The sequence below is a fragment of the Jaculus jaculus genome, chromosome 9, assembly GCF_020740685.1.
Source record: "Jaculus jaculus isolate mJacJac1 chromosome 9, mJacJac1.mat.Y.cur, whole genome shotgun sequence".
In the NCBI taxonomy this organism is placed as follows: Eukaryota; Metazoa; Chordata; class Mammalia; order Rodentia; family Dipodidae; genus Jaculus; species Jaculus jaculus.
In genome coordinates, this window is record NC_059110.1 from 110,984,420 (window position 1) to 111,011,270 (window position 26,851).

Below are 26,851 nucleotides of genomic sequence, written 5' to 3' on the forward strand. Positions count from 1 at the left end.
GGGTGGCCTCGAACTCAGGGTGATCCTCCTACCTCTGCCTCCCGAGTGCTGGGATTAAAGGCGTGCACCACCACGCCTGGCTCCTGTTTGTTTTTTTTTTAATGAGACAGGGTCTCACTATGTAGCCCAGACTGGCTTTGAAATTATGAAGCTCCTGCCTCAACTTCCTGAAATGCTGGGATTATAGGTATGTACCACCATAGCCAGCTTCTTGCGCTTCTTATAAAGTCACCAAGATGATGACCGAGCCCTAATTACCTCCCCAAAGCCCCACTGCTCCACGGTTGGATTAAGTTCCCACTTTCCTAATACCTCCCAGTGGTGACTGAATTTCATCACGCATCCTCCAGGGACATGTGCAAACCACATTCCTGGGCCGATGTTCTCTCAACGCGGTAGCAGCTCTCCAGGACACGGCCTCTGAGTACCCGACTCACAGAGCAGGACCTGAGCAGTTCCCACCACTGCAGCCTGCCAGGACAGAATGCCCCAGACAGCACCGGGCATTCTGTCTCAGGTCCCCTACACACGTCCACAGGCCCCTTCTCTGACTTTAATTACCCAGGTCAGTGAAGTCAGGAGTTAGCTGTACCTATTCAGAGCACTGGCCAAAGGACACCATGTGATGAAAGGGGGACCAGACTGCAGCCAGGGGTTGGGGGGATGACTTGGGAAGGAGACACGTCTGGGCACAGCCGAGGACAAAGTCAGGGCAGGGTTAAGAGATGAGAGTGAGGAAGAGGGCAGCTGGCATTTGCAGAGGTGTGGCAAAATTTCTGCCCACAACCCTGGAGGTGAGTATTAATATTAGCTCCATTTTCTTTTTTAAAATTTTATTTAGTTATTAGAGAGAGAAAGAGACAGAGAGAGAATGGGTGCATCAGGGCCTCTAGTCACTGCAAATGAACTCCAGATGCATGCACCGCCTTGTGAATCTGGCTTACATGGGTACTGGGGAATAGAACCTGGATCCTTAGGCTTTAAATATATTTTATTTTTATTTATTTGACAGATAAAGAGGGAGAGAGAGAAAAACTGGGCGCACCAGGGCCTCCAGCCACTGCAAACAAACTCTAGACGAGTGCGCCCCCTTGTGCATCTGGCTAATGTGGGTCCTGGGGAATCAAACCTAGGTCCTTTGGCTTTGCAGGAAAAAGCCTTAACTGCTAAGCCATCCCACCAGCCCCCCCCCTTTTTAATATATATATGTATATATATATTATTTTTAGTTATTTATTTGACAGAGAAAGAGGGAGAAAGAGAGAGAGAGAGAGAGAGAGAGAGAGAGAGGGAGAGGCTTCTCAGGCAAGCATCTTAACCACTAAGCCATTTCTCCAGGCCCCTGTGATCAGGCTTTGTAAGCAAGTGCCTTTAATGGCTGAATCATCTCCCCAGCCCAAGGGAGTTTTTGTTGTTTCATTTTGTATTTATTTATTATTTTTAGTTATTTTTTTACTTAGGTTTTTCGAGGTAGGGTCTCACTCTAGCCCAGGCTGACCTAGATTCACTATGTAGTCTCAGAGTGGTCTTGAACTCAAGTTGATCCTCCTAACCCTGCCTGCCAACTGCTGTGATTAAAGGCGTGGGCCACCACACCCAGCTGACACTTTGTCTTGTTTGAAGGTTTTCCTTTATTAGCCAGGCTGACCAGGCATCATGATCTGCCCACCTCAGCCTTCTTAGGAGCTGGGATTTCAGATGTGTGCTACCTCACCTGGCTGATGCGAGAGATTTTAATCCATGACTGATAATATATGATCTTGGGTCTCGGTTTCTGCACTTAAGAAAATGGGGCTGGGTGTTCAATTCCTCAGTACCCATGCAAGCCAAATGCACAAAGCCTGATCACCTGGGTTCGATTCCACAGTACCCACATAAAGCCAGATGCATAAAGTGGCACATGTGTCTAGAGTTCGTATGCAGCAGTGAGAGGCCCTGGTGCACCCATTCTCTCTCTCCTCTCTTCTGGTAAGTAAATAAAAATAAACCCTCTCACAGTGGTGGTCCACTGTAGGTCCTTTATGGAAGACAGATGGAGTTCAGGGACCAAGACAAATCTATTTCCTTGACCCCAACACAGGGATTGGCACTGGTATGTGGCGGGTTGGGGATCAGCTTGCTGAACGATCTCAATGCCAATGGTGCCAGGCCATGCTGAAGGTGTACACTGTGGCTCCAACAAGGACGTTATCATCTTCCTCCTCTGATGGCAGGTGACACAAACACCACTTGTGAAGAAGCCAGCTGTATCGTCTGCCTTTGGAGTCGTGAAGCACATTCTCCTAGTAGGGGACAGCCTGGACACAGGGACGCACTGGGATCTTGTCTCTGAAGAAGTGAAGCCAGCAAAGGGGGACAAGGAAGGGCTTTGGCTTGGAGACCATAGTGAGACCAGGTGACAAGGACTCCAGCACTAGTGAAGCAGGAGTGGGGCACACAGGGTTCTATGTGATGGGGAGTCATCCCACCATGACTGCCCCATGGCTGAAGAGGATGACCTGCGGCCACCGAGGCGGCGTGTCCTTGCTCAGATTCAGAAAGCTTCAGCCCAGCTTGGAAGGCAAAACTCTTGCTTTGAGCCCCACTGGGCCACCAGAGGGGCCAGGGCCTAGGAAGTCCCATCCCTGCGAGGAAGTGGGAGGGACGTGATGTGAGTAGACTGCAAAATGGGAGGTGACATTGCAGAGGACAGAGTAACCAGACAGAAGGGACGTCTCCACACCAGAGACACTATTAGCCCTTGTTTATTAAGCGCATACTACTACACGTGAGAGAAGGAGAGATTTCCTTCATGTCTAGGGTATACAAAATCCCACCTGGAGCCTGGCATGGTGGCGCACGCCTTTAATCCCAGCTCTTGGGAGGCAGAGGTAGGTGATTTGCCACGAGTTCAAGGCCACCCTGAGACTACATAGTGAGTTCCAGGTCATCCTGGGCTAGAGTGAGACCCTACCTCAAAAGACCAAAAAAAAAAAAAAAATCCCACTTGGCCTCTTCAGGCCTGTCAATGCCAGGGCTTCTTTGCCTGGCCTCTACATTATGTGAGTCTTACAAAGGATGTGCAGGCTACACTTGCCTAAAGAATTCACAGTGTCACCTGCAGACTGTTACCATACGGGCAGCCCACTAGGAGCTGTGACTAGAGGCTAGAAGTCTCGGCTAAAAGGTCTGACAGGGATAACTTGACATGACAAAAGGAGTCAGCAAGCCCACCAAGAGCAACTCTGTTTCCATGACATCTGTTTGCCTTTGTGAAGCCCTGGACCACGAGAGAAGAACAGAGAAGGGCCTGGAGCCCAGCCAGCCATGCCTCTTCCGGTCTCCAGCATCCTCCATCCCACAGCAGCCTGGGAAACATCTCCGGGAACTCCTAGGGTTTTGTACAGCATCACTTGAAAACCATAGCCAGACAAGTTCAAAACCTGCCTCCCTTGCTGGGCGTGGTGGCGCACGCCTTTAATCCCAGCACTTTGGAGGCAGAGGTAGGAGGATCACCATGAAGTCGAGGCCACCCTGAGACTCCATAGACAATTCCAGGTCAGCCTGGGCTAGAGTGAGACCCTACCTTGAAAAACAAAAACAAAAACCACCTGGTTCCCAGGGATGGACACATAGCTTAGCAGTTAAGGTGCTTGCCTATGAAGCCTAAGGACCCATGTTCAACTGCCCATTTCCTACATAAACCAGACTCACAAGGTGCTGGATGCACAAGGTCTCACAAGTTGGTGCACACATGCGGAGTTCAACTGCACTGGATGGAGGCCCTGGCACACCAATTCTCTCCCCCTTCCACCCCTCTCTCTCTCATTTAAAAAAAAAAAAAAACACACAAAACTGGCTCCCTTATTCAACTGTCAGTGCCAAGTATCACTGTCCCCTCCTCATCCATAACCTCCCATGCCACGGTTTTGAAAATATTCCATGAAACAGGTCAACATAAAGATTTTGGCCCAAATGTCTGGCCTGAGCAGATGCCTGGTAAGTGCAAGCTATCAGGATGATGCTGTTGTACCTTTCTGGAGAAGGTCTCCATCACTCAGGCTGCTCTCTCAAAAAAAAAAAAAGAAAAGAAAAAGAAAAAAGAAAAAGAACGCTGCTACACTCCAGCGTCTGCTAGACAGCATCTCTTCTACCTCAATTGCTCGTGGCCTGAGGCCCGCCAGGCACTTCACTTCTGACAGCGGGACCGCATTTACCTTGGCTGAGCTGAAGACATTTCTGGACAGAAACTCCAGCTAAGCTGTCACAATCAGCCCATCACCTGCCAGCCAACTGGCAGGTGGAGATGCTGGGCAAGCAACCAAGGGTGCCCTGCAGGGCCCGCTGGGGACCTTGGCCAGCCAGGTTTGTCAGAATGGCGCTTACAGGCAGCTGGGTCCAACCCAGGAAGTGCTGCTGAGGCTACGGAAGAGGGGGCACCCCAGTCCCTCAGCCGTCAGTGCACCAGGGCTTACAAACCCTCCAGGAATGTATTCGGATCTCTGATGCTCACAATGCGCCGTGGGGGGTGGGGGCGACCATGAGCATCACGCAGGAGCTCGTTAGAAATGCAGAGCCCTAGCCGGGTAGGAGGATCGCCATGAGTTCAAGGCCACCCTGAGACTCCATAGTGAATTCCAGGTCAGCCTGGGCTAGAGTGAGACCCTACCTCGAAAAACCAAAAAGAAAAAGAAAAAAGAAATGCAGAGCCCTAAGTCCGAGTGTGGTGCTTATGCCTGAAATCCCAGCATTCAACAGGAGGCCCACCACCAGTTCAAGGCCAGCCTGGGTTACACAGTGAATTCCAGGCCAGCCAGAGCTAAAGAATGAGATTCTCTTCCCCACCCCCCACCAATGACTGACTGCTGCTCTCACAATTCACTAACGATCTGACTAAGGAGGGCCCGCGGCAGGATGGGGGCAGGGAGGAGGGAAAATATTATACCAACACTTGATGTATCCATACAAAGTTTCTACTTAGTAAAAAGAAGAAGAGGGCTGGAGTGATGGCTTAGTGGTTAAGGCACTTGCCTGCAATGCCAAAGGACCCAGGTTCAATTCACCAGTACCCACATAAATGCCAGATACACAAGGTAGCGCATGAGGATTTGTTTCCAGTGGCTAAAGGCTCTGTTGCACCATTCATTCCCTCTCTCTCTCTCTCTCTCTCTGTCTCTCAAATAAATAAAAGATTCTGAGGCCGGGTGTGGTGACGCATACCTTTAATCCCAGCACTCGCAAGGCAGAGGTCGGAGGATTGCTGTGAGTTTGAGGCCATCCTGAGACTACATAGTGAATTCCAGGACAGCCTGGGCTAGAGTGAGACTCTACCTTAAAAAAAAAAAAAAAAAGATTCTGTCTCTACCAAAAAAGAAAAAAAAAACTAAAGTGATAATGTATGCCTTTAATCACAGCACTTGGGAGGAAACGGTAGGAGGATGATCCCAGTGACTTTGAGGCTAGCCTGGGACTACAGAGTGAATTCAAGATCAGCTGGAGTTAAGACTCTGCCTTGGAAAAAAAAAAAAAAAAAAAAAGAGGGCTGGAGAAATGACTTAGTGGTTAAGGCACTTGTCTGTGCAACCTAACGACCCAGGTTTGATTCTCCAGGGCCCATGTAAGCCAGATGCACAAGGTGCATGCATCTGGAGTTCGTTTGCAAAGGCTGGAAGCCTTGGTGTTCCCATTCTCTCTCTCTCTCTCTCTCTCTCTCTCTCTCTCTAATTTTCTCTCAAACAATTAAAAAAAAAAAAAAGCTAGAAAAGCCAGGTGTGGTGGTGCACGCCTTGAATCTCAGCACTCAGGAGGCAGAGGTAGGAAGATCACCAAGAGTTTGAGGCCACCCTGAGGCTTTCCTTGGCTGTCCCCTAGATTTGGAGTGAGACAAAGAATGACCTTCCTTCCTTCCCTTGCTCCTTCTATCTTTCTCTTCCTTCTTCCTTGTTTCCTTTTTTTTTTTTTTTTTCCAAGATAGGGTCTTACTCTAGCCCAGGCTGACCTGGAATTCACTATGTACTCTTACACTGGTCTCGAACTCACAGCAATCCTCCTACCTCTTCCTACCCAGTGCTGGGATTAAACGTGTGCATCACCACACACGGCTGAGGTTTTTTTTAAATATATTTTATTTTATTTTATTATTTATTAGAGAGAGAAAGAGGCACACAGAGAGAGAATGGGCATGCCAGGGTCTCCAGTCACTGCAAACGAACTCCAGATGCATGGGCCCTCTTGTGCATCTGGCTTACATGGGTCCTGAAGAATCAAACCGGGATCCTTTGGCTTTGCAGGCAAATGCCTTAACCACTAAGCCATCTCTCCAGCCTGACATTTTGTTTTTTAAATATGTATTTATTTTCAGGCAGAGAGAGACAGAGAGAATAGGCATCTATCTGCTGTAAATCAATTCCAGATGCATGTGCCACTTCAGGTGGTACTGGGAATTCAAATACAGGTCATTAGGCTTTTCAGGCAAGCACTTCAAATACCATTTTTCTAGTCTCCTCTAGAGATTTTTTTTCAAAAAAATCTATTTATTTGAAATATAGAGAGAGACAGAGAGAGATAGAAAGAGAACGGGTGTGCCAGGGCCTCTAACCACTGCAAACAAACTCCAGATACATGCGCTACTTTGTGCATATGGCTTTACATGGGTACTGGGGAATCAGACCCTGGTCCTTTGGCTTTTCAAGCAAGTACCTTAACCACTGAGTCACCTCTCCAGCTTCTCCTCCCTCCCCAAAATTTTGATAGCAAACATTTAGCCATCGAGAAAAGCAAAAACAAAAACTGACCTCCCCAGTCTCCCCTGGCCCCTCCCTGTTAGCATCGTTCTTTCCAGTATTTTCTCACATGTATATAAATAATTTCCTATGGTTATGGTCCTGCAGGTCATATGGTTTTGTGGACTATTTCTGTCATATTTTATGAGATCTGAAACAGGTTTTGACCAGAATTCATCTGTAAAAGCTTCCCTTCATGATAGTCACTATAGAGAAAAAAATCTATAATGGTTGTTGTTTGAGACAGGTTCTCCCTCTGTAGCGCAGGCTGGCCTTGAATTTTTTTTTTTTTTTAAGGCAGGGTGTCACTCTAGCTCAGGCTGACCTAGAATCCACTATGTAGTCTCAGGGTGGCCTTGAACTCACAGCAATCCTCCTACCTCTGCCTCCTGAGTGTTGGGATTAAAAACGTGCACCACCACGCCCGGCTAGCCTTGAATTTTTATCAATCCTCTTACTTCAGCCTCTCAAGTGCTGGGATGACAAGACCCAGCTATTTCTTTTTTACCAGGCATTTATTTAGCTTCTGCTTTTCATGCCTTCATAAATTCTACTGTGACGAACTCACTGCTGTATTTTCCATATCCTGGATGAGTTCCAGGCCTGGTGGCTTCTGGAAGGAAGCGCGGCTGCTCTAGCTTGAATGTGAACGTGAATTCCGTGGGAATCCCGCAGGGCTGAGACTCTGCATTGCTAACAAGTTCCCAGGCTACCAGGCTGCCGGACCTGCTGGCCCTGTGAGCGCAGGAAGGGTACCCCCCCCACCCCACCCCCACAGGCTCTCAGGCCAGGATATTCTCTTGGTACTGGGAACCTATTTTTATACTCTCAGGTAAAGTCTAGGAGGGATCGTTCAGGCTACTGTTTCAACCAATTAGCTTGTCTGGTTTTTTATAACAACTCTATGAAACACTGCTTATCCCAGTTTACAGATGAAGAAATTAATTTAGAGTGATGGCTTGGCAAGCATGCTGTCTTGGCCTGTTTAGGATGCTATGATAAAATACCTTAAGCTGGATCATTTTTAAGCAAGAGAAATTAATTGCTCATAGTTCAGCATAAGCAGATTTGGTATCAGCTGCAAGTAAGCTCTCCCAAATCTCTTAGTTATTGTTTATTTATTTTGTTTGCGTGTGCGCTCACACGCACACCTATGCCAAGGTCTCTCACTGCTGCAAACAAATGCCCATCTGGTTTTCTGTGCCTTTAACTGCTGAGCCGTCTCCCCAGCCTCCTCTAAACTTCTTTTTTCTTTGGGGGGTGCTGAGGAAAGGTCTCGCTCTAGCCTAGGCTGACCTGGAATTCACTATATATTACTCAGAAGATTTACAAACAAGCCGGGGCGTGGTGGTGCATGCCTTTAATCCCAGCACTCGGGAGGCAGAGGTGGGAGGATCGCAGTGAGGTTGAGGCCACCCTGAGACTCCATAGTGAATTCCAGGTCAGCCTGAGCTAGAGCGAGACCCTACCTTGGGAAAAAAAAAAAAAAGATTTACAAATAGGTTCTTGGCTGGGCGTGTTGGCAACACTGGCACTGGGGAGGGAGGCGGAGGCAGAAAGATCACAAATTCAAGGCTGACCTGAAGTATATGGTAAATTTGAGGCCAGCCTGGACTTACAGAATGGGATCCCATCTCCAGGCTCCCTCAGGATCCCCAGCCCTGTCACGGGTTTCCGGGAGCACAGCTGCTTCCCGCCTCCATCTTGGCAGCTGATCCCCGCGCCTGACTCATCCCGGCCCACGGCAGCTAAACCCGAGACTTTTCCTCAGGAGCCGCTGCTAAGGTGCACCCCTCCCCACTTATCTCACACCTAAAGGACCATCAGAATCACATAAGGAGCTATTTATCTTTTTATTTATTTAGCAGGGCTGGGGAAGGACCCCAAGGTCTCACACAGATCCTAGGCAAGTTCTCCATCAATGAGCTACACACATAGGTGTTTTTTTTGTTTCTTGTTTTTTTTTTTTTTTGAGATAGGGTCTCGCTCTAGCCCAGGCTAACCAGGAATTCACTATGTAGTCTCAGGGTGCCCTCAAACTCATGGTGATCTTCCTGTTTCTGCCTCCCTAATGCTGGGATTAAAGGCATGCACCACCACACCTGGTAGATTTTTTGGTTTATGAGACAGGGTCACCTGTATCCCAGGTTGGCCTCAAAGTCATTGTGTTGTCTCAATCTCATAGAGCCAACGGTGATCTTGAACTCCTGATCCTGCTGCCTCCACATCCTAAGTGCTGGGATTACAGGTGTGTGTCACCATGTCCAGTTTATGTGGTGCTAGGGACTGAACCCAGAGATTCATGTATGCTAAGCAAGAGCTCTACCACCTGGGCTGAATCTCCGTCTCCTACCTACCCAGATGGATATCTTTTCTTAATACTTATTTATTTACAAGGACAGAGAATAAGAATGGATCTGCCAGGGGCTCTAACTACTGTAAACAAACTCCAGGTGCATGCACCATCTGGCTTTACATGGGTACTGGGGAACTGAACCTGGGTCTTTAGGCATTGCAGGCATGTGCCTTAACCACTGAGCCATCTCTCCAGCCCCATATGGTTTTTCTTTTTTTGGTTTTTCAAGGTAGGGTTTCACTCTCGTCCAGGATGTCCTGGAATTCACTATGTAGTCTGAGGGTGGCCTCAAACTTATGGTGATCCTCCTACCTCTGCCTCCCGAGTGCTGGGATTAAGGCGTGCGCCACCACACCCGGCTACCCATATGGATTATCTTTTAAAGAAACAAGTTCCATCTTCAATGTTTTAAAACCTCTCTATCCCAGAAGGAACCTGAGACTGTATATTGTTTGCTTGCTTAATTAATTATTTTTATTTACTTGCAAGCAGAGAGAAAGACAGAAATGGGCACACCAGGGCCTTCTGCTACTGCAAACAAACTCCAGATGCATGTGCCACTCTGTGCATCTGGCTTACGTGGGTACTGAGAAATTGAACCCAGGGCTATCAGGCTTGGTAAACTAGTGCTTTTAACCACTGAGCCATCTCCCCAGCACCATCCCTCCCCCCACCCCCCACCGTGGGTTATTTAAGCTCTGTCGTTATTGATTCCGTACTGGCTCTTAATGACTCCCGCTGCACTTTCTGAACTCCCACAGAAACAGAAAACTGTTTCCAGAAGTTCACACTCTGTGGCTGTCTTCTGTGAGGTCTTCTTTGTTCCATCTGGGCAAAGCCCTTCTGCCTACATGGCCGGCCCTGAGCAGGTGTCAGTTATTAAACACAGGCCCTACAAAGCGGGGAAGGAGTGAGCCTCCAGGACTTCTGCCTGAGGTTCTACCTTCGACCTTGCCTGTCCTGCCCTTGCTTCTGACCGTTTCAAAAGACAGGGTAGAAAGTGAGGGGCTGTTCCCTGTGAGGGTCCACCTCGGGGCCGGGACCAGGGAGGGAGGCATTTACCTCATGTGTGATGATAAAGGGAGTGAAAAACGGCTTGGGAATCAAGAATATTTTAATGTGATTATTTTTTTGTGTGCCAGTTTTGTGTCTGATTGCCTGCAGCGCCCATACTTGGGCAGAGGGCAGTGGGGAATGTGGGGCTCCTCCGTTGCTGCTTCTTGGTCTTCAGTGGTTCCTGGTGCTTCGGAAGCCGGAAGCACACGGCTCATATCTCCTTGGGCTACGGGTTGTAGAATTTCCTGAGGTTTTCCTTCTGAGTCTGATTAATGACAGTGAGAACAGGTGTGACAGACAACTGGGATCCGGGAGAACTTTAGCGACGTGCAGCTGGGACAATTCCATTTTCAGGCCATCCAGCTGTTTCAGCAATTCCATCTTCTCCTTCCACCAAGGTCCTGAGCTTGATTCAGCCTCGCTGTTACCACTCTAATGCGTTATTTTTAAAATCAAAATGTTAAATAAAGATAGGATCAGTCACAGTGCCAAGCCATTTCTGAGCCTGAGGTAAAAGGAAAACTCAGTAATGAAATTATAGAGACGGGGGGGGGAACCCCTCAAGATTTGTGAAATAGACCTAAAGAGAAAAGATGTTTTATCTATGGCACAAGAACAGGAAGGAGGCATTTTTTAAAATAAAAGCTGGGCTGGGTGTGGTGGCACATGCCTTTAATGCCAGCACTTGGGAGGCAGAGGTAGGAGGATTGCCATGAGTTCGAGGCCACCCTGAGACTACATAGTGACTTCCAGGTCAGCCTGAGCTAGAGTGAGACCCTACCTTGGAAAAAAAATAATAAATAAAATAAAATAATAAAAGCGGGGTGTGGTGACACACACCTTTAATGCCAGCACTTGGGAGGCAGAGGTAGGAGGATCGCCATGAGTTCTAGGCCACCCTGATACTACATACTGATTTCCAGGTCAGCCTGAGCTACAGTGAGACCCTACCTTGGAAAAAAAAAGGGGAGGACTGGGGAGATGGTTTGTCACTTAAGGTGCTTGCCCACAAAGCCAAAGGACCCAGGTTCGATTCCCCAGTACCACGTAAGCCAGATGCACAAGGTGGTGCATGCGTCTGGAGCTCATTTGCAGTGGCTGGAGTTCTCTGTATATATACTCCTTTTTCTCTCTCTCTCTTTCCCTCAAATAAACAAATAAATAATTTTTTTTAAGTTGGGGCTGGAAAGATGGTTAATGGTTAAAGGTCCTCCCTTGCACAAATAAAGCCTGCTAGCCAGAGTTCAATTCCCCAGTACCCACATAAGCCCAAACTTGTGCAACTGGAGTTTATTGGCACTGACAAGAGGCCCTGATGAGCCCATATTCTCTTTCTCCTCTCCAAACAAATAAAGATATATTATTCTTTGTTTTGGTTTTGGTTTTCTGAGGTAGGGTCTCACGTTAGCCCAGGATGACCTGGAATCTACTACATAATCATAGGGAGGCCTTGAACTCATGGTGATCTTCCTACTCTGGCCTCCCAAGTGCTGGGACTAAAGGCATGTGCCACCATGCTCAGCTTAAATAAAAATATTTTTTATAAAAAAATTTTTGGAGCCAGGCGTGGTGGTGCACGCCTTTAATCCCAGCACTCAGGAGGCAGAAGTAGAGTTCAAGGCCACCCTGAGACTACATAGTGAATTCCAGGTTAGCCTGAGCTAGCGTGAGACCCTACCTCAGAAAAAAAAAATGGGGTGGGGGGCTGGAAAAATTGCTTAGTGGTTAAGGCACTTGCCTGCAACGTCAAAGGACTCAGGTTCAATTCCCTAGGACTCACAATAGCCAGATGCACAAGGGGGCATACACATCTGGAGTTCATTTGCTGCAGTGGGAGGCCCTGGCATGCCTTTTCTCCCTTCCTTCCTTCCTTCCTTCCTTCCTCCCTCCCTCCCTCCCTTCTCTTTCTTTCTTTCTTTCTTTCTTTCTTTCTTTCTTTCTTTCTTTCCTTCTTTCTTTCTTTCTTTCTTTCTTTCTCCCTCTCTCTCTCTCCCTGCTTATTTCTCTCTTTCTCTGAAATAAAGAAATATATATTTAAAATTTTTTAAGGGACTGGGGCTAGAGAGATGGCTTAGCAATTAAGATGCTCGCCTGCAAAGCCTAAGGATCATGTTATACTCTCCAGATCCCATGTCAGTCAACCATGTGCACAAGACAGTGCATGCCTCTGGAGTTCAATTGCAGTGGCTGGAGGCCCTGGATCGCTGATTCTCTCTCTCTCTCATTAAAGAAAAAAAAAAAGAGAGAGAGAGGGCTGGAGAGAGATGGCTCACCAATTAAGGTGCTTGTCCTGTGAAGCCAAAAGACCCAGGTTCAGTTCTCCAGGTCCCACGTAAGCCAGATGCAAATGGTAGCACATGTGTCTGGAGTTCGTTTGCAGTGGCTAGAGGCCCTGTTGTGCCCATTCTCACTCTCTCTCTGTCTCTGTCTCTCTCTTTTTCTAATAAAATAAATCTTAAAAAATTTAAAAAAAAATAACATGAAGAGAATAAAGGAGGAAGATATGCCCCACAGACCTCTACTCTCCACACACATGCAAACACACGTACCCATTCTCATACCAACACAATTACACACATGCACATACATGACACATGGAAACATGCAAAAGGTCAACCAAATAAGGAAATGCACACTGAGCACACACCTTGCTTTCTCACACTGTGTAGTTTTTCTGCATCCTGAGACTCCCCCTGTTCTCCATGGCACGCTCACGAACACACTCACCACAGTCACAAAAGGTCACGGTGACAGACGCACAGGCGTAATACACCAAACCCCTCAGACACGTGTAGAAACAGTGCCTCCGACGCGTACTTTCGTGCGTGCACCCAGAGGCCGCCTTCTGCTTTCAAGAAGGCGCTTCCTCCCCACGCCTCCAGCCAGAGCCGCTCGGGTCAGGAGATGCCGGTGACCGGCACCGCAGTTGCTTTCTAGTCTCAGACAGCTGCTGCCCTGTTTCTAGAACTAGTAGCCTGGGCCTTGGCAGTCATTAGCCTTTGAGACTAATGGAGCAGAAATGTGGTCGGGGCAGGGTCCAAACTAGCAGCTGGGCTGTATTTAAAATGCCACTTTGGGCTTTTTCTTGCCCACATCATGGAAGGTTCCAGTGCTCAGGCTGTGCATCCTGAGCAGGCCAATTCACCTCTCTTTGTGCTGGAGGAGGCAAGCAAGCTTACGAAGCTCTGAGATGCGGTGATTCTATATCTTTGTCTGGACCCTGCTTGCTTCCCCTGCCCCTGAGACAACGCTCTACTCCAGTCTCCAGAGCCAACCCCAAAGGATATGCAATATGCATGTCTTAAATGCCCACCGGGCACCCGGGCAGATCCCTACTCCTCTCCCACTTCATGCCGGTCCAGCACTCACCACCACCCTGGTTCTGTTGTCGGGCAGCGTGTCGATGGCCAGGGAGCCCCCGCCCAGGTCCTGGCTCAGCTGGGTCCTGCCTGGCTCCGGCACCTGCCCGGGGCTCTCTCGGACTCTCCGACTCCAGCCCTGTCTGGTGCCCTTGGAAGGCCATTCAGCGTCTTGGCTTTCATTGTAACCTGGGAGGAGGGACAGAGCATTGAGGGTCAGTGAGCCAGCAAAGGGTGTGAGGAGCTCAGCTCACTTGTCCTGGAGAACCCTCACCCACATGCCATCGTGGACCCTTGGAACACTTGACAACTGGGACAGCAGATTTGCAACGTGTGCTAAAAGCCGTGCGTCCAGTCTTACGCCAAGTATCTCCCACATGCAATGCTTGACCCCCCTCAGTCCTCCACAGTGGGCACAGTACTGTGTGGCAGACAGGAATCAACTTGTGCTATGCGAGCTTGAAGCCAGCCTGGGCCACATGAGACCCTACCTCAAACAACCAAAAACATAGCCAGGCATGGTGGCCTACACCTTTAATCCCAGCACTCGGGAGGCAGAGGTAGGAGGATTGCCGTGAGTTCGAGGCCACCCTGAGACTACATGGTTAATTCCAGGTCAGCCTGGACCAGACTGAGACGCCACCAGATGGCAGTAACCTTGGGATGACTCAGAAGGCATCATGGTGCTGGGAAGAAGTGACAGAGGAGTGCTCAGCACTGCAATATCTCGATCACACCTTCCAAGGCTCAGGGTCCATTGTGGAAGAGGTGGTGAAAAGAATATTAGAGCCATGGGCTGGAGAGATGGCTTAGCGGTTAAGCGCTCGCCTGTGAAGCCTAAGGACCCCGGTTCGAGGCTCGGTTCCCCAGGTCCCACGTTAGCCAGATGCACAAGGGGGCGCATGCGTCTGGAGTTCGTTTGCAGAGGCTGGAAGCCCTGGCGCGCCCATTCTCTCTCTCTCCCTCTATCTGTCTTTCTCTCTGTCTCTGTCACTCTCAAATAAATAAATAAGATTTTTTTTTAAAAAAAAAGAAGAATATTAGAGCCAAAGGAAGGGTAGGACTCCTTACAACGCGCTCCTCCAGACACAAAATGGCCTGGATATCCATGACCTCACAGTGCCTGATACTACCTACAAAAGACCATCATAATAGGAGGAAAAGATGATGACATCAAAATAAAAGAGAGACTGATTGAGATGGGGAGGGGATATGATGGAGAATGAAGTTTCAAAGGGGAAAGTCGGGGGAGGGAGGGTATTACCATGGGATATTTTTTATAATCATGGGAGTTGTTAATAAAAAAATTGTAAAGGAAAAAATAGAATAATTTGGTGGGGGAAGGATGGCATTACCATGGGATATTGGTTACATTGAATTTAATTAAAAATAAATTAATTTTAAAAAATGAAAAAAAAAAGAATAACTTGGTTAGAGAAGCTTCTCTTTTCAGATGGTGATGACCACTGAGATGACCCAAAAGGCAACATAGTGCAGAGAAGGGAGGGAGGAGTGTCCAGCACTGAAGCATCTCTGTCACACCCTCCAAGGCTCAGGGCCCATTGCAGAAGAGGTGGCAGGAAGAATCTAAGAGCCGAAGGAAGGGTACGACTCCTTACAATGCAACTGTCAAGACAGAAATTGGCCTTGATACCCATGACCTTGCAGTGCCTAACAATACCTTCACAAGACCCTCATAACAGGAGGAAAAGATGATGACATCAAATTAAAATAGAGACTAATGGAGAGAGGGAGGGGATGTGATGGAGAGCAGAGTTGTGAAAGGGAGAGTGGGGGAGGGAAATATCATGGTTTGTTGTCCATAAGTATAGAAGTTGTCAATAAAAAAACAGGCTGGGTGTAGTGGCGCACACCTTTAATCCCAGCACTAAGGAGGCAGAGGTAGGAGGATTGCCATGAATTCGAGGCTTCCCTGAGAATACAGAGTGAATTCGAGAACAGCCTGGGCTAAGAGGGAGACCCTACCTCAAAACGAAATAAAACAAAAATCTGGGTGTGGTGGCACACGCCTTTAACCCCAGTACTTGGGAGGCAGAGGTAGGAGGATCACTGTGAGTTCAAAGCCACCCTGAGAGTACATAGTGAATTCCAGGTCAGCCTGGGCTAAAGTGAGACCCTACCTTGAAAAACAAAACAAACACAATATATATACATACATATATACATACATACATAAACAAAAAGAAAACAACAAAATAAATAAACATAAATTTTAAAAAAGAATAACTTGGGTTATTTCATAGGTTAGCTGTAATGCTAAGAAAAACAGGTGCACAAGCTTCTCTTTGAGACCCTGCATATTAGTTAATTTTCTTATTGCTGTGACCAAATACCTGACAAGCAACTTATGGGCAGAAAGGTTTAGTTCTTTTTTTTTTTTTTTTTTCTTTTTAATTTATTTGCAAGCAGAGAGGGGAGACAGAGAGGAAACAGGCACACCAGGGCCTCCAGTGGCAACAAACTCCAGATGTGTGTGCCACCTTACGTATCTGATTTTATGTGGGCACTGGGGATTCAAACCCAGGTTGTTGGGCTTTGCCAGCAAGTGCTTAACTGCTGAGCCATCTCTCCAGCCCAGCAAGGTTCAGTTCAGCTCACAGTTCAGGGAACACAGCCCATCACGGTGAGGAGGGCATGGTGGCAGGGCCACGAAGCAGCCGGGCACATCACATGTGCAGCCATGATGCAGACAGTGATGGAAGGAAGCTGGTATTGAGCTTGTATTCTCCCTTTTCCCCGCCCAACACCCCCCCCAGAGTCTCACTCTAGCCCAGGCTGACCTGGAATTCACTATGTAGCCTCAGGCTGGTCTTGAACTCATGGCGATCCTCCTACCTCTGCCTCCCTAGTGCTGGGGTTAAAGGTGTGTACCACCAGGCCCGGCCCATATTCTCCCTTTTATTCACTCCGGGACCCCCGCCCATGCAATGGTGCTACTCACAGGCTAGGTCTTCCCACCTCCATTAACCTAACCTACAAACCTCATAAACATGCCCAGAGATTTGTCTCCTGCCAAGCTGACAATCGAGGTGAGCCATCACACCCTGTTTTCAATTCTTGTGGGCAAATGGCCAGAGTTGAACAGTTGGGTCATAAAATACTTCTTTTTTCCCCCCGTTTTTGTGAGCATGTGTGTGTGTGTGCGTTGTGTATGTGTACACACGCATATGAAAACCAGAGGCCAATATCAGGTGTCTTCCTCAGTCACTCTCAATCTTATTTCTGTGTGTGCGTGTGCGCGTGCATGTGCGCATGCCTAATATGTGTGTGGTATGGTGTATGCACTGATGCAGTGCCCCACATGCATAGCTGTGGGGGCCAGAGGAGAATGTTAGGTGTCCTTCTCCGTTGCTCATCTGCTTTTTCATGTTGTTTTGTTTTGTTTTCGTGGTAGGGTCTCACTCTAGCTCAGGCTGACCTGGAGTTCACTATGTAGCCTCAGGATGGCCTTGAACTCACAATGATCCTCCTACCTCTGCCTCCCAAGTGTGGGGATTAAAGGCGTGCACCACGTGGCTGCTTGTTTTAACTTGAGACGGAGTCTGTTACTGATTATAGAGTTTGCATTTTCCTGTGAGTCCCTGCTATTCTCAATCTCTGCTCTCCACAGGACTGGCATTACACACGTGCCTGCTGCTCATGTGGGTGGTGGGAGAAATCAAACTTGGAAGCTCTCTGGCCCTCAGGCATGCACCGGAGGCACAGTTAAGCACTGAGTCATCTTCCCAGCCCCTCCACCTTAGTTTTTGAGGCAACATCTCTCACTGAACCCAGAGCTCACTGATTCAACTAGACTAGCTAGTCAGCAAGTCCCAGGGATCCGACTGTCTCCAGCTGCACAGCGCTGAGATGACAGACACAAGCCGCCACACCTGGCTTGATGCCTGGGTGCCAGGAATTCAAACTCAGGTACTCAGGCTTGTAAGGCGGGCAGCTCCCCAGTCAGTACTTCTACTTTCAATTTTTTGAAGCCCACAGACTGTTTTCAGTATAAAGTGGCTATGACACTACATTACCAACAGTGTCCAAGTTTTCCAGTTTCTCCACATCAAGACTTAGAGAGACAGCCGGGCATGGCGGCGCACGCCTTTAATCCCAGCACTAGGGAGGCAGAGGTAGGAGGATCACCGTGAGTTCAAGACCATCCTCAGACCACATACGGAATTCCAGGTCAGCCTGAGCTAAAGTGAGACCCTACCTCGAAAAAGAAAATAAATAGATAAATAAAATAAAAGAGACTACTTGAGAGGGGGAGGGGATATGATGGAGAATGGAGTTTCAAAGGGGAAAGTTGGGGGGAGGGAGGGCATTACCATGGGATATTATTTACAATCATGATAGTTGTTAATAAAAAAATCATATATATGGCTGGAGAGATGGCTTAGTGGTTAAGGTGCATGCCTGTGAAGCCTAAGGACCCCAGTTTGATTCTCCAGATCCCATGTAACCCAGGTGCACATGGTGGCACATGCATCTGGAGTTTGTTTGCAGTGGCTAGGGGCCCTGGCACATCCATTCTCACTCTCTCTCTCTCTCCCCCTCTATCTGTCTTAAATAAACAAGCCAATCTTTAAATATATATATATATTTAAGACCAGGTATGGTGAGCCATGCCTTTAATTCCAGTACTTGGGAGGCAGAGGTAGGAGAACTACCAAGAGTTTGAGTCCACTCTGAGACTACACAGTGAATTCCAGGTCAGCTGGGCTAAAGTGAGACCCTACCTTGAAAAACAAAACAACAATAACAAACACACACACACACACACACACACACACACACACACACGCACATATATTTATATAAAAGTTATTTATTTATTTGAGAGAGAGAAAGGCAGATAGAAAGAGAGGGAATGGGCACACCAGAGCCTCTAAACACTGCAAATGAACTCCAGACTCATGAGATACCTTCCACATCTGGTGTTACGTGGGTACTGGGGAATCAAACTCGGGCACTTAGGCTTTGCAGGCCAGCCCTTAAAATATTTCATTTATTTATTTGCAAGGAGAGAGAGAATGGGTGCACTAGGGACTCTAGCCACTGCAAAGGAACCCAAGATGCATGTGTCACTTGTGTGCATCTGGCTTTATGTGGGTGCTGGAGAATCAGCCCTGGGCTGTCAGGCTTTGCGAGCAATCGCCTTTAACTGCTGAGCCATCTCTCCCACCCCATTGTGCTCCGTAAGCAATCTAGCAGCAGGTAATGACAACTGAAAATATCTCCAAACATTGTCAGATATTCCTTAGGAAACAAACCACCCTCCACACCAAGCCCTGACCTTGAGCAAGTCACTTTCCCTTGTAACAAGGGGCTTTAAGAACCTGCTGGGATGGCAAAGAGGTTTCGTCTCCAGTGCCATCTCCCATCAACTGGCAGCAGCCAGGAGCATGCGTGCCAGTTGAGAAGAACCCCAGACTCCATTGTGTTTAGCGGTATTGTCATGACCCATTAGCAATGTCTGCCGCAGAACAGGAGGCTCCACATTTGCTCCAGCTCCCTTGAGACTGTTAAACTAATTCTAAGTGACACAGAAAAGCATCCTTTCCCACTTCAGAGAAATGTGGTCCCCAAAGCTGTCCTCACATTGTCACACCTGCCTTAGATGTATGAGGGACAAAGACCATCAGATAGACGGATGGACAGTCCCCGCCTGTGACCTTCATTAGTTTTGGGTGCTAGGTCAAGCGTCCTCTTCCACCTCTGACCATGCCCGCCCTGCTGACGTCCCTACGTGCTCATCTCTCTGGGAGGCTCGAGTTACTCTCCTCAGAGGGCCTGGCAAACGGTAAGTGCTCAGTCACTGTACACTCAGTGCTAGGGTAGCTCTTGGGCAGCAGCAAGAACAGAGCAATCGAGACAAGGCTTGGCGGGACCAGCCTGGGGCCTGGCCAGGACACTGCTGTGGAGCTTTGGTTTGTCTGTAGACATTTTATCCAATTAAGTCATTCTTGGCTGCTGGTGCCTACTGGACCCTTGCCGGGCCCCCTCTCACTTCTCTGCCCCTAATCACAACCAGATGCTCCTGGCCAACGCAGGGAGAAGGCAGACCCGACCCTTCCCCAGGATGCTCACGGCTGCCCGGATGGCCCAGAGCCTGGCACTGGGTGGCAGCCTGCCCATCCCGCTCAGCCCCACCACAGGGGCTGCCTGACATCTTGGGTGTGGCTGCAACTGCTCAGAGGCAGAACTGTTTGTGCTGGGCCAGCCTGCTGGCTCACTGGGTCTTCCTGCAATGGTGGTGGGGAGGGGGGGGGTGGAGTGTGGGCAGGAGCCAGGCCTGGAAAGGACAGTGAGCAGGGTATGTGGAGGGGCTGATGCCAGGATCTGTGGGTGGTCACATCAAGGGGTGCCAGATAAGGACACCTGAGACCTAAGACAGAGCGGAGAGGGACACCTGGCTTACCTCCCCACCAAGTCTGTCACTACCCCAACTGTGTGAGACAGGGATCACAGGGAGAAATTGACATCACAAGGTTTCTTCGCAGAGGGCTCCTGTTGCATGCAGGAGAAGGGGTGAGGGCAGAGGGGGCTGGGAGGAGCCCAGTCCCCCTTTGCCTGGCCTTGAAGTGTCGCACTAGGTATAGCATTTTTGTGTGCCCACCACCCTTGCTCCTGGATCGCCTGGGGCGGGACGTCAGCCCTCAAGTCCTGACAGGAGTCTACTCAGCTGGCTGTTCATGTGCGTGCAGGGTCACAGGTTTGGCATATGACAACAAAGCTGGCCGGAAGTTGTGGTCCTCCTTCCTGCAGGTGCCCATGCAGGTGGCACATCAAACTACCACTCAGACACCCTTGTTTTTCTGAAATGTTATTTATTTAGTTTTGGGTCTCATTCTAGCCCAGGCTGACCTAGAATTCACTATGTAGTCTCAGGGTGGCCTTGAAGTAACTCATGGCGATCCTCCTGCCTCTGCCTCCCGAGTGCTGGAATTAAAGGCGTGCACCACCACACCCAGCTAATATTTATTTATTTGAGAGACAGAAAAAGAGGAAGAGGGAGAGAATGGGCATGCGCCAGGGCATCTAGCCACTGCAAATGAACTACAGACACATGCGCCACCTAGTGTATCTGGCTTATGTGGGTACAAGGAATTGAACCTGGGTCCTTAGTCTTCAAAGGCAAGCGCCTTCACCACTAAGCCATCTCTCCAACCCTTAACTTCTTTGTTGTTGTTGTTGTTTTAGTTTGGTTTGTTTGTTTTTCAAGGTAGGGTCTCATTCTAGCTCTTCCTGACCTGGAACTCACTCTGTAGTTCCAGGGTGGCCTCAAACTCACAGCAATCCTTGTACCTCTGCCTGCAGAGTGCTGGGATTAAATGCATAGACCACTATACCCAGATTTTTTTAATATTCTTTTAAAAAAATTATTTATTTGCAAGCAGATAAAGAGAGAAGAGAGGCCGGGCGTGGTGGTACACACCTTTAATCCCAGCACTCGGGAGGCAGAGGTAGGGGGATTGCCATGAGTTTGAGGCCACCCTGAGACTCCATAGTGAATTCCAGGTCAGCCTGGGCTAGAGTGAGACCCTACCTCGAAAAACCAAAAAAAAAAGAGAGAGAGAGAGAAGAGAGACAGTCACAGAGAGAATGGGCACACCAGGGCCTCTAGCCACTGCAAATGAACTCTAGACGTATGTGCCCTTTGTGCATCTGGCTTACATGAGTTCTGGAGAATTGAATCTGGGTCCTTTGGATTCTCAGCCAAATGCCTTAACCTCTAAGACATCTCTCCAGCCCCTAAACATTATTTATTTATTTATTTATGTATTTGAAAGAGAGTATAGGAGCACCAGGGCCTCTAGCCACTGTAAATTAACTCCAGATGCATGTGACACTTTGTGGGTCTGGCTTTACATGGGTACTGGGGAATTGAACCTGGCCCAGTAGGCTTTGTAAACAAGCACCTAACAACCACTGAGCCAGATCCCTAACCCTGTTGTTGCCTGGTTTTTAAAAAAAATATTATTTATTTCTTCATTTATTTGCAAGCAGAGAGAGAGGCAGACAGAAAAAGAACAGATACCCCACTTTGTGCATCTGGCTTTACATGGGTACTGGGGAATCGAACTCAGGTTGTTGGGTTTTGTAGGCAAGCACCTTAACTACTGAGCAATCTCAACATCCCCTGTTGTTGTTTTTGTTTATTTATATGTTTGCTTTGTTTGTTTGGTTGGTTTGGTTTGGTTTTTCGAGGTAGGGTTTCACTCTAGTTCAGGCTGACCTGGAATTCACTATGTAGTCTCAGGGTGGCTTCAAACTCATGGTGATCCTCCTACCTCTGCCTCCCGAGTGCTGGGGTTAAAGGTGTGCGCCACTATGCCCAGCTCTAATGTTCATTCTAGCAGAGGCTGGCCTGGAACTCTCTGCCTTCCTCCTACTTCTGCCTCCGGAGTGTGGGGATTAAAGACATGAGTCACTACATCCAGCTGACTTTGAATTTCTAGTCCTTCTGCCTTCTGTAATCCCGTGTGGGATCCCAGATGTGGTGGAAAACATCTAATTTATGTGCTGCTGAGGTTGGAACCCAGGAAAGCACTCTGCCAACCGAGCGATGTCCCAGCCTCACAGCTAACTTTTAGAGACCGCCGCTCTTTGCTGACACTATTCTGAATGCTTTGCACACTTTATCTCATCACCACTTTAACCCCACAAGCTAGGTGCTAGTTCTCGATCCACTTTATAAATGAGGAAAATGGGCTCTTGCTATGTAAGCATGAGTTTGGATTCCCAGAATCCATGTAAAAAGTTGGACCCCGTAGCAGCCGTCCGTAATCCCAGCAGGCCCACCAGGAGAAGGGATGCAGACAAGAGACTCGCCAGAGGCTCATGGGCAGCTAGCCTGGCAAATAGGACAACGAACAAAGAGACCTGAGCCAGGTGTGGTGGCACACGCCTTTAATCTAAGCACTCTGGAGGCAGAGGTAGGAGGATCGCTGTGAATTTGAGGCCAGCTTGAGACTACATAGTGAATTCCAGGTTAACATGGGCTAGAGTGATACTCTACCTTGAGGGAAAGAAAGACACAAAGAGAGAGAGAGAGAAGAAAAGAAAGAAAGAAGACAAGAAAGAAAGAAAGAAGTCACCCTGAGACTACATGGTGAAATCCAGGTCAGCATGAGCTAGAATGGGACCATACCTTGAAAAAAATTAATAATAATAAAAATAAAGGCCGAGTGTGAGGGGAGGCAGAGGTAGGAGGATTTCTGTGAGTTCAAGGTCACCCTGAGACTACAGAGTGAATTCCAGGTCAGTCTGGATCAGGCAAGGCCCTACCTTGAAAAACAAATGAAAGAAAGAAAGAAAGAGAGAGAGAGAGAGAGAGAGAGAGAGAGAGAGAGGAAGGAAGGAAGGAAAAGACCCTACTTCAAATGACATGGAAAATGAGAACTGACATATGAAAGATGTCCTGACATCTACATGCATGCCATCTAAGCATGCACACTCAGAGACACACATTCATATGCATGGACAAACTCACAAAAATAATAGGGAAACTGAGGTACAAAGCTATTAAGGAACCCAACCATGATCACACAACCAGTCTGTGCTTGAACTCAGGCAGCCTGGCTCAGAACCACAGAACGGGCAGTAAGAGCCACACATAAACCTAGCACCTGGAGGCTGAGGCAGGAGGATCCTGAGTTCAAGGCTAGCCTGGGCTACAAAAATCGTGCCTGACCTGGAGTTCACTATGTAGTCTCAGGCTGGCCTCCCACTCATGGCAGTCCTCCTACCTCTGCAGCACCTCTGTAGCCCCAAATTAAAAAAAAAAAATAGAAATAGGCAGGTAGAGAGAGAGAAAAAAATGGGTGTGCCAGGGCCTCCAGCAGAGAGTGCTAAGATTAAAGGCATGTGCCACCATGCCTGGCCTGGGTTGTTTCTTAAGGTGAAGGGGCAGCCCAGGGAAGGGCGGGAATTGGGCTGGGTTCTTGGAAGGTTGTACCTTGGGTACCTGAATGTGGGAATTGCCCTGGGAGACCCAGCCCTGATGCGAAGAGGACAGTACAGGCCCACGTCCCAGTCCCCCGACCCAGCACAGCCTTGCTGCAGGGGAAGGAGTGCCGGGCTAACTTCAGGAGCCAGGTTATGCCACCCACAGCCTGGATCATCCAGCACCCAAGCGTGTCCTTCCAGCCCCATGGCCACCGCGCTCAGTCCCCTCCTTTGAGGCCTCTCCCCGATACTTACTTCAACCTTCATCCTGCACGCGCACGCTGGAGCCAGTCTCCCACATTCTAACTACAGCAAGCCACCTGGATGCCCCATTCGACTTCCTCTCTCAAGCACCCATCCACCACATCTCCCAGCAGCTCTGAGTCCTCTTGTGGCCATGTCCCCTTGCTTGCTGTCCCACCTCTCACATCCCTCAGCCCCCTCCACCTCCACTCTCTCGCCATGAGGGTTTCACACAGTTTTCTCAGCCAAGACCACTCTGCTTTAAAAAAAAAAAAAAAAATGCACCCAGCAAAGTTCTCTTGACCTTCCTGTTTCCAACTGCGTAAACTCGTCAGTTTACAAAGTCCCCAGCCACATGTTCATCCTCCCAAGGGGACCCTCATCTGGAGAGATGGAAGGAGTACAAGGAAGGAGGAAACCTGATAGCAGAAGAGAAGAACTCCACTCTGGGGGTCTCCTTGAGGGAAGTCTGGTCCCAGAGCAAATTCTGATCTGCCTGCTCACTCACTCATTCAATAGTTTCTTTTTTTCCTTTATTTTTTTTTTTTTTCAAGGTACGGTCCCATTCTAGCCCAGGCTGATCTGGAATTCACCATGTAGTCTCAGGGCGACTTCAAACTCACTGCAGTCTTCCTACCTCTGCCTTCCCAGTACTGGGACACCCTGTTTTTGTTTGTTTGTTTGTTTTAGATTTTATTTTGCTTCAATGTAATCCAGGCAGGCTTCCAACTTGCTATGCAGCTAAGAGTAATCTTGAACTCTTGGTCCTTCTGCCTCCACCTCCCAAGTACTGGGATTATGTTATGCCCCACCATGCCCAACTCTTCAGTATATATTTATTAAGCCCCTGCTGCATGCCAGGCATGGTGCTGCGTGCTGAGGTGGGGGACATGATCCCTGACCCCAGGAACATTCCAGATTTCTTCATGGAGACAGCACGATGAATCATGTGGAGGGTCAGGCCATGTGGAGTTGAGACTGCTATCAGGGTCATCATCCCATGAGTGGATAAGGGGACTCTGGCACTGATGGGAAACAGCAGAGGTGACTGCAGCCAAGGGCTGCTGGTGGCCACTGTGAGATGTCTGAGTTTTGTGAGATGTCTGAGTTTTATTTTATTTATTTATCAATTGATTTACTTATTTATTTGATTTTTTTTTTTTTTTTTGAAGTAGGGTCTCACTCTAGCCAAGGCTGACCTGGAATTCACTATGTAGTCTCAGGGTGGCCTCAAACTCATAGCAATCCTCCTACCTTTGCCTCCCAAGTGCTGGGATTAAAGGCGTGCGCCACCACGCCCAGCTGATGTCTGTATTGTAGTCCAGTGTTGTTGATTTGTTGGGTGCTTCCTGGTGGGCAAGGAGAAAGCTGGAAGCAGATCTTTGCTGGAAAGGTTACTAGAGACGTGTGTCCAGCCCCTTCCTTAGAGATATGGAACACAGTGCAAAGGCCTCCTGCAGGGATCTCAGCCTGGTTACCCCGGGCCGGACCCTCAGTATCCCTACCCCCGGGCCCTGAGACCACCTTCCTGTCTGTCTGTTTGCCTGTCTACTAGCTTCTTCCTGTCTCCCTGTCACCTGCCTCTTCAAACCACTGATGCCTCTTGCTCCCATTCTAAGGATGGATGAGAGACAAGGCCCTAGGAAGGCAAGGACCTGTCAGACCAGAAAGCCACAAGGGCTCCTTCTTTCAGAAAGAGAGAGAGAGAATGTCACGTCTATGTAAAAACCCTTCTCAGCCTCCCCAAATCCAGCCAGGCCTGGGAGGAGTCACCAGCTGCCCATTGGCTTCTTATGTCCACCTTAGGTCTAACCTCAACCCCTCCTGCTTCAGAAACAGTCTACATCTCCAGTTGACTCTCCAAGGAGAGAAGGCAGAGCGCTCTGCTTAAAGAGATGACAGAACTATGTTTGCACTCCTGTTGCAGCCTGACCTTATAACTACCCAAGCCCTCCTCCCCAGCTCTCTCCACGGCTCAAGTCCCCTTCAACTCTGTCACACCTGAGTTCAGAAAATCACACCAGGCTGGGACTGCAAAGGATCTCAGAAATTAACCTGTCAAACCTCTTCCTATTTATTTATTTTTAATATTTTATTTCATTTATTCATCAGATAAGAGAACAAAGATCCTTCACAATCCTACAACCAAAAGTCAAAGCTTTTTGTTAATAGCTTCACTTTGTAAGTACAAAAGAGATGGCTTAGCAGTTAAGCGCTTGCCTGTGAAGCCTAAGGACCCCTGTTCGAGGCTCGGTTCCCCAGGTCCCATGTTAGCCAGATGCACAAGGGGGCGCACGCGTCTGGAGTTCGTTTGCAGTGGTCCAGTCCTGGCGCGCCCATTCTCTCCCTCTCCCTCTATCTGTCTTTCCCTCTGTGTCTGTCGCTCTCAAATAAATAAATAAAAAATGAACAAAAATATATTTAAAAAAAAGTTAGGCCCAAAGAAGGTAACTTACCGAAGGTCACACCACAAGTAAGACACAAGGACTAGAAGCCAAGTGTCCAGCCGGCTCTGAATGGCACACACTGATGACTCTGCACCAGCAGCCTCTGGACACATGGCTTCCCCTGCCCTCTGCCCCCAGAACCACGGGCACCTTCTTCCTCACATGCCTTCTCATCAGGGACCCAGGCTGCTCAGAACTGCAGACTGGCACTACTAAAGCTAAGAACACTGTCACACGTGATACAGGCACACCCGAGGCCCAGCAGCTGACTAGGGCATCTTCATGACCCAGCCTTTTCCCCCATCCCATCGGAGAGGGACCCACCCAATTCATCCATCTCCCCAACGCCAGAGAAAGTCCTAAATTATATGTCGAAAATGCCTTTCCTTGACAACATGAAGGATATAAGGTAGATCCCATGAAGGACCTCAAGGTGGGAGCAAAATGCCTTGGGGTTAAACTGGTCTACAGAAGAAAGTGTGTGCAGAATGGTAGCTCCTCCTCCTGCTCCTGCAGCCCCCAAACACCACAGCCAGAGCACCCCGAAGCCAAGCAGAACCAACCGGAGTGAGAAGGGGGCCCTGGTGGCTGGGGGAGAGGGGAGCAGCAAGTTGCTCTTCCGTGAGATTCTTGCCTTTCCACTGGTATGAACAGATCGAGCAAGCAAGTTAG

The 26,851-nt window shown here is 48.6% G+C and overlaps 1 protein-coding gene across 1 annotated transcript in view; it reads right to left on the bottom strand.

Annotated features, from left to right (window-relative positions):
• The window catches only part of Plxdc1 (plexin domain containing 1), a 79,969-nt gene that overhangs the window by 52,682 nt on the left and 436 nt on the right, over positions 1–26,851 (bottom strand). Inside the window, exon 2 of the mRNA XM_012948093.2 lies at positions 13,543–13,721. Coding sequence (XP_012803547.2) covers positions 13,543–13,721 — 179 coding nt within the window. The remainder of the gene's footprint in view (positions 1–13,542; positions 13,722–26,851) is intronic.